This window comes from Actinia tenebrosa, unplaced genomic scaffold (assembly GCF_029948245.1).
Source record: "Actinia tenebrosa isolate PJP-AT-01 unplaced genomic scaffold, QUT_ActTen_1.0 PGA_scaffold1__47_contigs__length_23844297, whole genome shotgun sequence".
NCBI classification, from domain to species: Eukaryota; Metazoa; Cnidaria; class Anthozoa; order Actiniaria; family Actiniidae; genus Actinia; species Actinia tenebrosa.
Window position 1 is genome coordinate 19,564,708 of NW_028292578.1, and position 12,904 is coordinate 19,577,611.

Below are 12,904 nucleotides of genomic sequence, written 5' to 3' on the forward strand. Positions count from 1 at the left end.
TATTTCTATCTCCGTAACCCTGAGTTAAAATAACAGTTAAAATAACAGGAGGAAAAGACCTGCTCTACTGTGATACAATTTTCAAAGATGCAATTGCAATAATGCACACAATGACTTGACTTAAAAGGAAAAGAAAAGAGAAAGAAGAAAAAGAAATCACATCGATGGCAACAATCCAGAACGCAACAATTATTTGAGTAACAACATGGCAATCTTCATATACGTTGAAGCATCGACTTAATTTTAAGGTTTCTTCATTGGGACATGGTCTGGCTTCTAAATGGACTTGCTGGAAAAAAATTGAGGCTGGTTGAATTGGGTCAAAAAACAAATAATCAATATAAGTATAAAGATTGTCCTTAATATAGTGTGGTATTGGTGTGCACTACCTCGGGGTGGTCCATTGACTCCATCGATGTCTTCAGCAGGTCAGCTGCAACTTTGAGCCTTTTTTACCCAGTCGTGAGTGTAGCACTGGCGTGCATGTCCTGACTTATTAAAGCACCGGAGTTTGTAGGTTTCGACATAATATAATAGATCAAAACTATTTGTCGAGATCGGCAACAAAACCGAACTGCTGATCACGATACGGCAGTAAAATAATGAAATGTTCAAAGCTGATTGTCCTAGTTTTAACTTCGTTTAGTTGACTACTGATTAGCAACAACAATTTGGTGCAGTTTTGATCAAGAAGTAATGCCGAAATTTAAACTTACGGCATCAAAAGTTAAGAACATTTACCATGCACATCAATATGTACTGAATACTTGTTCATGCAACGGCTGAGCCAATGTATAGCGGGATATTTTCCACATCTTGATGTTTTTTTGACTTTTTCGTATGAAGTTCTTCCTCTTAATCTACCTTGTTTGTTCAGCTCTTCGGCAACTCTCTCTGCTTCTTCAACCGTCAGGACTTCTGGTTTGTCCATGGAGTTTCCCTCTTTCTGTAACATTTTCAACGTTTTCTCAATAGAAGGTTCCAACGAAGCTTCTCCTTCAAATCCTCCCACCTTTTCCAAGCTTCTTGTCTTTCGTGGTCATCGAGCAAGTATTCATCGTCAATATCTTCTTCAATGTCCTTTACTTTGTAAGGGTAATCTTCAGCAAACTGGTCGGGCAGCACGATGTGATACATTATGGCCTGTAGAATCAAACATACTCGCCCAATATAAGACTGGCAAATAATTTATATCGAGATTTTCTTTTTCGAAGCGTTGTTATTTCTTGGTTGAGTCGCTTATTAACTTCATTGATTTCTGTGACTTTTTCCTTAAATTTATAATCGGCTTCATTCAATTCTCTCTCAAACTCGTCCTGTAATTTGTGGATGTTTTTTGCATGGCTTTTATCAATTCCTTCATTTCTTTCTCCTGGTTTATTTTGTCTTGTTCAACGGCTTTTTCCAAAGATTTTAGCCTAGATTCCTTTTCATGATAGGTTTTGCTCAGCGCTTCTTTTTCCTCCTCAAGTTCTTCTAATTCATTCGTCAGATTCACCGCTTCTTTCTTAAGGTTATTTACTTCTTGCTTGCAATTCTCAATTTTTTTTACTATTACTAAGGACTTTGCTTCGATCATCGCTGGGTTTTTTTAAATGGTTTTGGGTATCAAAATGATGAATTTCCTTCAGTTTCTGGTTTGCCCTTTTGTTCTCAATCATCAAATCATCAAACGTCATTGCAACTGTCTTACATTCCATTGCCAGATTATACTTTTAGTAAACTGATTCTAATTCATCTGAGGAAAATTAAAAGAAACCCAATTATTCCATTAATTATTACAGAGTTAACAGAGGGTCCCCTATGGTGAAATGCAATATTTGATGATGAGTGGGAAATTTTGTGAGCATCGCTCTCGCCTAAGATATGAACCGAACTCGATCAGATTCTATTACCGAAGTCTATCAATTTCTTTAGGAATCAAAAGAAATTTTATTTTATCGTGTTTTAATTCCTTTTTTCTTCAAATAACGACAAACCCGCATACAGTGGCCTATTCTAACACGCATCGTTCGTCGCTTAGTTTGCGGTTCAATCGTTTATTTTTTTGTTCTTAGAAATGGCATTACTTTTTAATTATTTTGGGCAATATTAAAATGAAAATGATAGATTGCACCTATGCTATGTATAACTAAAACTATCCAGCAAATTGAACTGAACTACATACGGGATTTCAACAACATATAGTTTTGCTTCAATGGGTAATGTTAGATACGGAGCTATTCCAACTATTCACTTCCCTCGTAAAACAAATTAAATATTACATGATTTTATTTCTTCAAGACAACCATTGTGAAGATTGTTATTGATCATAGTCTTTTAATAAAATGAGTTAGATAATAATAATAATCAGAGTTACTATAGTTAATAACGCTCCGGTTCTTTGTCTGAGAAATTCAAGATGGCCGCCATGCAGTACTGAACAAATTAAAGTTCAATAATTCGAATGGTACCGCAAGATCTCGAAACATCTGAAGAGAGAAAATGCCAATTATAAAAACTAAATATGACACTATGAATGAACAGTGATCTTAAAAAGCAAAGAAAGTCTGATTTGTGAACAAAATATTGTTCAAAGATAAATCGCCCACTACTGCGCCAGCCGAGACGCCATCTTGGTTGACTGTTCTTATAGGCCAACATTGAAGCAAAATTATAACTTAAATCTTGTTAAAATCCCAAAAAATCTTAGCTAAGGTCAACAGCCTTACGTTTATTTAACTTATAATAAGTAATCGTGATCTATACTTTTATAATTCATTTATTTTTTCTTGCTCAGTATAAAAGCACCGAATTCTTGTGCGCTTGGTTTGCCATCCCTTCTTTTATGACCTGTTTGAGACTGAGGATGCCTAAGTTTCAAGCAGATATTTGATAACCGACTAAATTCTACAGAAGAATACGCTGGTACAAGGATCAGTACGTATTTTTTTTAAACGAAAGCGAAAGTGTGGAATTATATGCTAACGACTCATTGTACATTCCTTGGCATGGCAGTAGAATTCAAAGAAAAAGTATGTGATAAATGGAATTTCTGATATTTATTTTGCTAAAGTGTCTAAAAACAACAATTTTACAAGAAGGTTAAAAGTATGGAAACGCAAACTCGATATGTGTAATCTAAGATTGACATCAAACCGGAGCAATGACGCTCTCTTTAGTCTCTCGAGGGCAATCTCTCGAGGGCAGCGAAATTCCTGAAGCTCAGTATAATGTTTACCATCATTTCGATTAAATTACGCTACCCAATCGATTTTACTGAATACAAAGGCGCTATGCAGTTCCTGAACATTTAAAACAAATTATGAATTCTGTCTCTTCCTTAGTTGTTATTGATAAAAATATGCCTAAGATCTATCTTACCTACTTAGCAAGAAAAAATGCTTGACTCATGATGCTGAAACGATAATATTCATGTGACATAAGCAATACTATCCCCCAGGACGCAAAAATTATGGTGCAATCTGTATAGTTTCAATTTCAGTTCGTGGTATAGTTCTATACGCCCAAATTTTAAACCGTCAGCTAAGTTGCAATCTATTATTTTCTCCGTTTTCATTTTTCATTTTGCTCAAAATAATTGAAAAGTAATGTCAATTCTGATGTCCGAAAATAATATCGAACCAACTAACCAGAACGGGCCACTGCATGCGGTTTTGTGGTTGTTTGAAGAAAACATAAAATCAATAAATATTTCTTTTGATTCCTCGAAAGAAAATTGGTGGAACAAGCAAGGTTAAAAGAAACCAGGCGCTATTCTGAGTTCCCAAAAAATCCGGTCGAAGGAATTAGTTTGAAGCTAAGACGTCATCGATGAAATATTACTGATTTTTAACTACATTGCGCGGCTAATTAATCAAATAAGCAAAAGATAAAAACCCGCGTGAAGCGCGCAGTAAATATCGTTGCAATGATGACCCGCGCGCGCGATCCCCTGCAACTTCCAAGAATTCTAGCTGTCATACCAAGATTTTAGCAGCCAATCAAAACGCACCATGATAACAGTGCTAGCAACGCAATATAAAGAGCGAATGAAGGAAGAAATATAATATTTCGCTGAATTGCTGCACGTACGGCCATCGTTTTTTGTCAGGGGTCTACGTCCGGCGGGGTTTTCGTCGATAGAATAAGGTAAGAAGAAAAAATAGACTAAAAGATAACTCTATATACATATATAAGATTATATCGATCGAGTAAATCGTAATAAGGAAACAAGTGAATAAGGAAGCAAGTGAATTAGCTCTTGGACTTTTTGAACAAGATGATAACTTTCTACGGCAACCATTGAATCCTTTGCTAGTCATTTAAGCGTGTTCGATTATTGCGAAAGGTTTTCTCCATCTTTTTTCCGCTATGTTACCGTTGATAGAATTTGAGGTAGATACCTTTTCATTTTGATTTCCGCCGACTTGTTTTTAGTTTCTTTTTATTTGGTGCAATTCTATTTTTTGCGATATAAATATGAAGGAAGCTATGCATGTCTTGTCGAAACCGCGAACTATTCCGAACAATCGCGCAGTCATCAAATTTTATCTCAGATGCAATTTTTTAAAATTTCTTTGAAAACGGTCTGAAATTTATAAAATATTCGACGGAAAAAAATTGGTGTAGTAATGTTTAGAGCGCTGCTAGAGATCCCTGACTCTGAGGAGCGATGTAAAGCCCAGCAGCAAAGCTAGGCAGTTTGATCGCACCTTCTCGAAGTTGTCCGACATTTTGGATGTATCTCGCAAAAGCACTGTATCATTCTTAGTGCTACTACCGGGTACAATTGATTTTGGAATGTTAGTTCAAACTTCTATTGGTATTAGTGAATGGATATTAAGTTTACTTTGGTTCGAGCTTATTAAATTTTTTGCTGACTTTGAATTCGAATGCATGATGGACAGTGTTAGCATTCTACGGATTATACAAGAGTCTGTTGCTTCTATGTTGGGACTATCACACTAACACTATTAGTTCATCGTTTGCGATGGCTAAAATATCATATCGGCAGTTTTCGAGTAAATTCAGTGTTAACAATAAATTCAAAAATCAGGCCAACGAATTGTCCTCGAAAGTTCATGGCAGGTCTTCAAGGAAGAAAACATTTTGTGTGCTGATAACAAGGTATTATATTCGACCGCTACCATGAAAAGAAGACACTAAGACACCTGGGAACTCTTGCGACTGAAGATATATAGTCCCCACGAGGGTGTTTGCGTAATTTTACACTAAACCAATCTCGTACCCAGAGCCTGCGTTTCTTCTAGTATGAGACGAAGAATGAGGGCTCTGGCATATTCCATATTTTGGCGCATGCCCAATATTTGGAAAGTGAGATGTAACCAATCAAAATAATCAAAGTAAAAAGTAAAACCAAAGTAAAAACCAAACTAAAAATATCATAGTAAAGATCATAGTAGAAAATATAAATTGGAAAAATATTCTTTTAATTTTTAGCAAGTCTATGAACGCACGCGCTGTCATACCGGAAGTCCAAGAAACCCTGGTCTCTTAAAATGGATTATGCCAGAGCCCTCTTTCTTCACCGCAGGCCAGAAGGAACGCAGGCTCTGGGTTCGAGATTGACACTAAACCGACGGAGAAAAACGTTTGCGCATGCGTGCATTTTAGCACGTTTTCTAAACATTTTGAAGAGTTTAAGTGAGAAAAAAAAAGTTTGTTTCTCCATGTATACAAAAAAGTTCGAGAGTATACTTTTGTCAGACCAAGATACTGTATTATCAAACACAATATGAAAGAATTAGTCTTTAGTTTCAAGCATGGACACTAAGATTTTCCATTTTGTGAAGTCCAATTTATCAGGCATGTATGAAAGTCAAATTTACTTATGTTTTTGACTAATTTGCATACGGTTTCAGAGCATGCGCAAACGTTTTTCACTCGTGTCCTTTAATCCAGTTTAAAATAACCTCTCTGGTGCACGTGCGTATTGCGGTATGGGATTCTCGGTTCGTTATTTATGAGCTGCCAAAATCGAAAAAGACCTAGCCAGAGTAAAGATTAATAATTATACACATACGGCCATACAACTGATCCAAATTGAACAAAATTAGAAGAAATTGTCATTTCATCATACAATTAACAATTTTTCTTTAATAGAATCCTCCTGAAGAATCTGTAACTTAGATAAAGTTTTGAATAATGGAGCGATGCTTACACTGAACTGAGTACTCACAATAACAACGTGTTTTTTTCCTTTACAGCAACTTCTCTTTGAAATATTTTCAGTATTCGTAAACAAGTGACGACACCAGGCTTTTTTTTTTTAATTTGCTTGTCGCAGATAAAAAGAAAGAAAAAAAGAACTGACAAACTAAACATGCCAGAGAAACACCTTATAGAGGAAATAAAGAAAATGAATAAAAAACTTAAAGACTTGAATACACAGATAGCAGCAAACGAATATAAGCTGCGTGAAGTTCCGAATAGAAAAAGCGAAGAAAAGTTCAATAAAGTCATAGAAGATCTAAAGCGAGAAAAGGAAGAGGGTGAAGAGAAAAGATATCTCCTTCAGAAAGTAGTGAAATTGCAAGGAACACTAGAGACAAGAGAGGTAAAAATAATACAGTTGAAAGCCCTAATAGAGGAACTAGAACAAAAGAATGAGCAAATAGAAGAATTAAAAAAAGAAATAGTAGATCTCAAGCATAAAAGGGATCAGTTGAAAAATGAAATAATCAAGCTTGAAAGTGACATACGTGAGTTGAAGGAAAAGATCAAAGAAAAGGATGAACGTGTGGAACTGTTGGAAATGAAAATGAAAGAAAACCAGCAGAACCACCAGAACAGAATGAAAGATGCTATTGCTAAGGGTGAGAAGAATATAAATATTTTGAGGAACGAAACTATTGCCAAGATCATGCAACTAAAAGATAATCATTCAAAAGAAATGGACGAAATGCGTGAATCAAACAACTTCCTCGAAAAGGACGTAAAGAAACTTAAAACGGAACATTCAAAAATGGAAAGTAAACTAAATGAGTATAAAGAGTATGTTAGCTACTGTACAGAAGAAAATCAGCACATTTTGTACATTGGGCAACTTTGTTCAAACTTGCAAACAAACTGGTATCGATATGTTATGCCGAAGCACTGCCACGATGAGCATCGTGCTTATACAGTTAAGGACATTATAGACGATATTGGTGATTGCACAATACTCAGTGAAGAAGAGCAAAACGATACCAAGAGGAGGTGGAAAGAATTGCAAAGTAAAATAGATTGGAAGAAGAACAAACGATTGATAGAAGCGATTAAGCGACTACGACACCAGAGAAACCAAGCCGCGCATCCCAAAGTCCTTAGTGAAGAAGGAGCAAGAAGTGCGGCCGAGGAGTTAAGAAAACAAGGAAAATTGAATGTAAAACCTTCATTTGATGATGTCATGGGATTAATTAATCTATGGAAATCTTCAATATCCCTGCACGAAGCACGATCCGGCTGATGCATGTGGACCAGCTAAAACACTTCCATGTTCCTTGATCACAGACTCATTTACTTAGGGTTGGCCTCATATCAGCGTTAAAATATTCACATTTGAAATAGGAAATGTAAAGAAAATAATACACAACTTTAACAATACCAGCACTTTTAAAAGTTCACAAACGGATATTTTTAATCGAATATTTTTAAATCCGCAACTTTCATACCGATTCCACCATCAAGCCACACAAGGCCGTATTCAATTAATCACTTGATAAATGTGGAAGTGACTTAAAGTTCACGCATTTTTCCTTTTTAAATATTTACGTTTTTGGTTATAATTTAGATTCCAGTGGAAAGCCAGCCGAGATATACCGAAATGGGCTTTTCGTTTTCTATCACAAATCGGCCATTAGTGTCTAGGGCGCATGAGCTTTGCTGGCGAACTCATGGACGAAGGCTCGCAGCACGTAACAGAGCTAAAACAAGCCCTTGGAAGCTTCGGTGCTCTCTCTGACTTCTAGTTCATTCTTTTTTATGGTTTATAATTTTAATATCCAGGAATTCTTCCCTAAAACTAAGTTCCATAAAATGACATGCTATAGACCCCTTGTAGCACGTCGGAACGAAGCTTCATTTGAAGTACATAACAATAGGTTCCCAATTCTCTTCTTTCCCATACCCAAAATACTTTGCGGCTTTGGGGGGTAACCAGAGGAAAAACTGACTGCACTTATTTTGCTGAAGGCTGATCAGACAATGTTGAAAATATCTCGTTTGATATCCAAATACAAAATGAAACAGTAAGAAGCAGAAAGAGATGAAGAAGTTTAAAGTGATTTTTAAATATTTCTTCGTAAGTCAATACATGTTCTGTAACACCAAACCTTTTGATGTTCTGCAAAATGAACTCAGAATGGACTGATAATCAGTATTTTACAGATCAAAACAGTTATAGTGTACATTCAATTGAAGAACGTTTCATTTTGGGACAGCGCTTTGATTGGTTACGCGTATTGATTGGATACCTCTAAGTCGCAAAGCATTATGGGACATGTTGAAGATATAGAAGTAAGTTATAGTGCTTGGGAACGAGGTTATTCCGGGCGAAAGCCCTTGGAATTAAATTCGGAAAAATTAATTTCCGACCTCGCTGGGATTCGAACCCACGACCTTCGGAATTGTACTACCGATGCTCTTCCAGCTGAGCTAGAGGTCAGACTGAGAGCAGGCCGTAGTGAAATAGATGTTAGGTCGCGGTAATTATGATGCAAAGATGAGAGTATATGGACCGCGTGGCACTAATGAAATAGTTGAAGACATAGAAGTAAGTTATAGTGCTTGGGAACGAGGTTATTCCGGGCGAAAGCCCTTGGAATTAAATTCGGAAAAATTAATTTCCGACCTCGCTCCAAGGGCTTTCGCCCGAAATAACCTCGTTCCCAAGCACTATAACTTACTTCTATATCTTCAACTATTTCATTAGTGCCACGCGGTCCATATACTCTCATTATGGGGCATGCGAAAGTAAACAATTCTCATGAGATTGAAATTAAGCTGCTTGTACGTGACATGCAACGATTTCAATTTTTTCATTCCACCAAGAGGCATCTTGACTTTGTATAACTGAGTGAATTCAGTTTTTGCAATATATTAACTATACAATAGGTTTATATACATGTTTTTAAACACGAAACGGTCAAAATCTACAATTTATCCTTTTTTTAAGCGTAAGGCGATCTAAATAGATCGTAGCAAGATCAAAATGCATTTTGGCTTTCAAGCTACAGTACAATGATTTCAATCTAAGAACTGTAACATACGAAACTTGTTCAAATACTCTGATTGTTCATCACTCTCTGCACTGTCTAGTTATCATACAGGTTTTGTTGTAGGAGCAGACGACCAGCGTCGAACCAATCATAATGCGCGAAATTAATGACCGTCCAATCAGAATGTTGCATTTTAACAAGACTACGTCACGGTTACGCACCTTCACTATCATACGAACACCGCTCTAAAGTAATAAGGACAAATTAGATAATGTAATAATAATAACGATCAATGAAAAGATAATAAAATGAATGAAACTGCCTATATCCATCCAATAAATGATATCTATCTAGGGGCCTATCCTAGTGGTTTTGTCCAATGAATGATCCTAGTATCTTTACGTTAGAGTAGTGTTTTTACCCAGTGAATAACATGTTAAGGCCCCGTCCACACGTTTCCGGAAATTTGTGTATCCGCCAATTGTTTTTTGGCGGATACGGGTTGCGTCCACACGTGTCCGGAAATTCTTCGATCCGTATCCGTAAAAATTTTCGAAAACGGTCTCCAGAGTGGAAATTTTCGAATACGGATACGTGTGGACGGTCGTATCCGCAAATTTTCGAATACGCTGACGGAAACAGGATTTTGCGCATGCTCAATAAGAAAAAAAAGGGACTAGACACTAGCGTGCATCAGGAATGATCAAGAACATTTCCGGATACGTGTGGACAGTGAAAACGATTCGAATACGCTGCGTGTGGACGCGAACATTTCCGTATCCGCAAAAAAAATTTGCGGACACAAAAATTTCCGTATACGTGTGGACGGGGTTTAAGACTAGTACATCTAGTTGGTCAATCCTGTTGTATCATCAGCCTCCTGAAATGAAAAAAAAGTGCTTATGAGAGTTAGTTCAACAACCAACATGGCCGTCATGTCTTCTGTTATTTCATTCTCTTGGGAATGATTGCAAACAGCTTATATATCTCTTGCACTAGTTCCCAACCTGGGGGTCAAAACGAAAGATTTCTCTTCGTTTGAGGACTGAAATATCTTTTGAGGATAATATGTTTTCACTGTTTTGACTCCCAAGGTAAGGATTTTGTCTAAAGGGGTAGAATCGAGGGAGTTTCGTGACATGTAAAAAAACAACCACGCCCTATATCTATTGTTTGATGTCGGGTTTGAACTTCGATGGAAAACCTGTCCCGGGAAGAGCGGGCTGAATGTCGTATACTGAAGATGGCCTGAACCAGATACTTGGCGTTGAAGGTAAGAGTATAAATCGGCAATAGAATTTTAAGAAAATCTGTACGTAGTGGGCCTTTTATAAAAGTTATAAAACTAAAGAAAAGATGTAATCTTAATCTGCTTAAGGTTCAATTAATTAATAATGCAGCAAATTATGAACTATAAAACTTGAATAAAGTGAATAATTATTTGAAAAACAATTAATCAATGAAATTTATATTTTGCAAACTCTCCGATTTGGGATTCATTTATCACCATTTCTAAAGTTCACAGGGGGGAGGGGTCTTAATGGAGCATTTGGGTAGGTTTGGAAACATTTTAGTTATTATATAATTTGCTGTATCACTTTTTCAGTCAGTAAATGAAGGGGGATGGGGTGGACTTTGATTGGAAAGTATTTTTTATGTATAAGTCATAGTATAATAATAAGTCATGATAATATATTGTATTAATTCAGCAAAAAGTCATAGGATTGTAGCCTCTCAGCCCCTCCCTCTCAATGCTTACTGTGATGACGATGGTAGTAGTGATTAAGTGATTGTGATGATAGTCATGATCAGGGGCAGATCCAGGGGGGTGAAGGGGATGCACACCCCCCTGGTTCAACTTTGTGCCCCTTCTTCAAAGAATCAAATACTGATTTTTTCCTTTTGATTCTAAGGGGTGCACCCCTCCCGAGTTAACCTTGTGTGCAGCACCTCCTTGAACAAAATCCTGGATCCGCCCCTGATGATGACGCTTCATGTTGATGCAGTAATAAAGGGCAGTGTCAAAAGTACTACAATAATAAACAATGTTCAAAATTATAAAACCTTTAATTATAATAATAATCTCTATATTTATTTCCATAGATTCTTTGCTTCCTCATCATGTAACAGCAAGTCGTCACAAGCTAATTTCTCTTATCCTACTTGGCCTGTGGATTGTGATGGGTGTCATCTCCCTCACAAGATTATCTTACAACAAGTTCTTTCTCCTCATGTCCAGCTCATTTTTGGTTCATTCCATATTTGGCCCAGTTTGGTGTGTACGACGGCTAGCATTTCTCATTGGTTTATGCATGTGGATTGGCTCTCTTGTTGCCAACAAACCAATCCCAGCAGCTATTGCTATACTGATTCTATTTCTTTTGACGGGATTGAGAAAATGGAGAAAGCAGTTGGCTAAAGCAAAAAGTGCAGAAGATTTGATGAATTTCAACAGGACCATGGACCAGAGAATGGACAGCCTTGAGAGAAAAGTTGATGTGATTCTTGCAAAAGTGGAGTTCTTGGTGGATAGAATCCCAGACAGAGCAAACTATAAGCATGCATAAGAAATGGGATCAAAAATTATTTTGAATGATTGGAGGTATTGGTTATTGCACTACAGATTACCTCAAGCCTCGGTCAGACCAACACTCAGGGTCTTAAAATAACTGAGGAGAAGGTGCTGCCTTTGTAATTACATCTGCAAATGGTTAGGCCTTTACGTGGCTTGGATGATCACGTTAATGGCGGTCCTGTCCCTAATTAACTAGAGACGTTAACAGAGGACCACAAGTTTATCAGTTGAATTACTGTCAAGTGTTATCCTCTATAAACAAAGTTTATTATTATTATTATTATTATTATTATTATTATTATTATTATTATGGAATCATGTGATTTATTAACTTTGTCCTTTGGTTGGTCTTTCAATTTTTTTCTGTTGTTTTTTTTATGGGCCAAGTGATTTCTTTTGTAATACTTTTTCATTGCACTATTATATGTATATTTATCATCAGTATATGTATTATCATTATTTATTTCGTTTATTTTCCTTTGGTTGTTGAGTCAATAAAGACTATAAATAAACGATAAACAAACCTTCTGTTGGCCCAAGAGTGATGTTGCCTCTTGTTGTGTCCAGTCCTTGAACTGCCAATCTTTTGTCACACTACAAACACAACTTTAGATTGCAGTGTCAATATTATGTCTAACTTACAAGAAGGCACAAATTCAAAATAATCATTCGCATAGTACTCAAAATAATCTGGAACGACTTTGATTTGTCTTTCATGTCTAATGACCAATTTCCTTTCTTGATGGCAAGATCTTAAGACTACTACGGAGCGTGCGAAAAACCATATAATATGTCTAGATGTCTAAACCATTCAATATGTCTAGTGTTATGCAAGTTAAAGTCAAAGACATCACCCACAATGGTTACGATGTTTCCTTGTTTTGTTCTATTTCTTATCACAAGGATTTTTTCCAGTAACTCGGCTTCAATTTTCCACTTTAAAAAAATCAATATATACTTTAGCTAAGTCTGTGGGTATGACTTAGAGGGCGTGGGTGGAGTGTATTGTAACGTCATAGGTTAAAAAGGCAATCCAAATGAAGATCAAAGTGTGAAGATCAAAATTTATGACTAGTCGTATGTCGTCTTCATCATTGAAAAGTAAATTGTCATAATGTATATTTTTCTT

General features: G+C 36.4%; 2 protein-coding genes across 2 annotated transcripts; both read left to right on the forward strand.

Moving 5' to 3' along the window:
• Positions 1–4,058: 4,058 nt before the first annotated feature.
• Positions 4,059–9,525, forward strand: LOC148910051 (uncharacterized). The gene is made up of 2 exons (XM_089032970.1): positions 4,059–4,131; positions 6,210–9,525. The coding sequence occupies exon 2, from the start codon at positions 6,326–6,328 to the stop codon at positions 7,448–7,450; it is 1,125 nt and encodes a 374-aa protein (XP_088889096.1). The 5' UTR covers positions 4,059–4,131; positions 6,210–6,325; the 3' UTR covers positions 7,451–9,525.
• A 766-nt stretch (positions 9,526–10,291) lies between these two features.
• On the forward strand, positions 10,292–11,866 carry LOC116308937 (uncharacterized). Its single transcript, XM_031719457.2, has 2 exons — positions 10,292–10,473; positions 11,304–11,866. The coding sequence occupies exons 1-2, from the start codon at positions 10,428–10,430 to the stop codon at positions 11,765–11,767; spliced, it is 510 nt and encodes a 169-aa protein (XP_031575317.2). The 5' UTR covers positions 10,292–10,427; the 3' UTR covers positions 11,768–11,866.
• The last annotated feature ends 1,038 nt before the right edge of the window (positions 11,867–12,904 follow it).

Coding starts and splice junctions, on each gene's coding strand:
- LOC116308937 (XM_031719457.2), top strand. CDS start 10,428: ATGTCGTATACTGAAGATGGCCTGAACCAGATACTTGGCGTTGAAG. Junction 10,474..11,303: donor CCAGATACTTGGCGTTGAAG/GTAAGAGTATAA, acceptor TTATTTCCATAG/ATTCTTTGCTTCCTCATCAT.
- LOC148910051 (XM_089032970.1), top strand. CDS start 6,326: ATGCCAGAGAAACACCTTATAGAGGAAATAAAGAAAATGAATAAAAAA.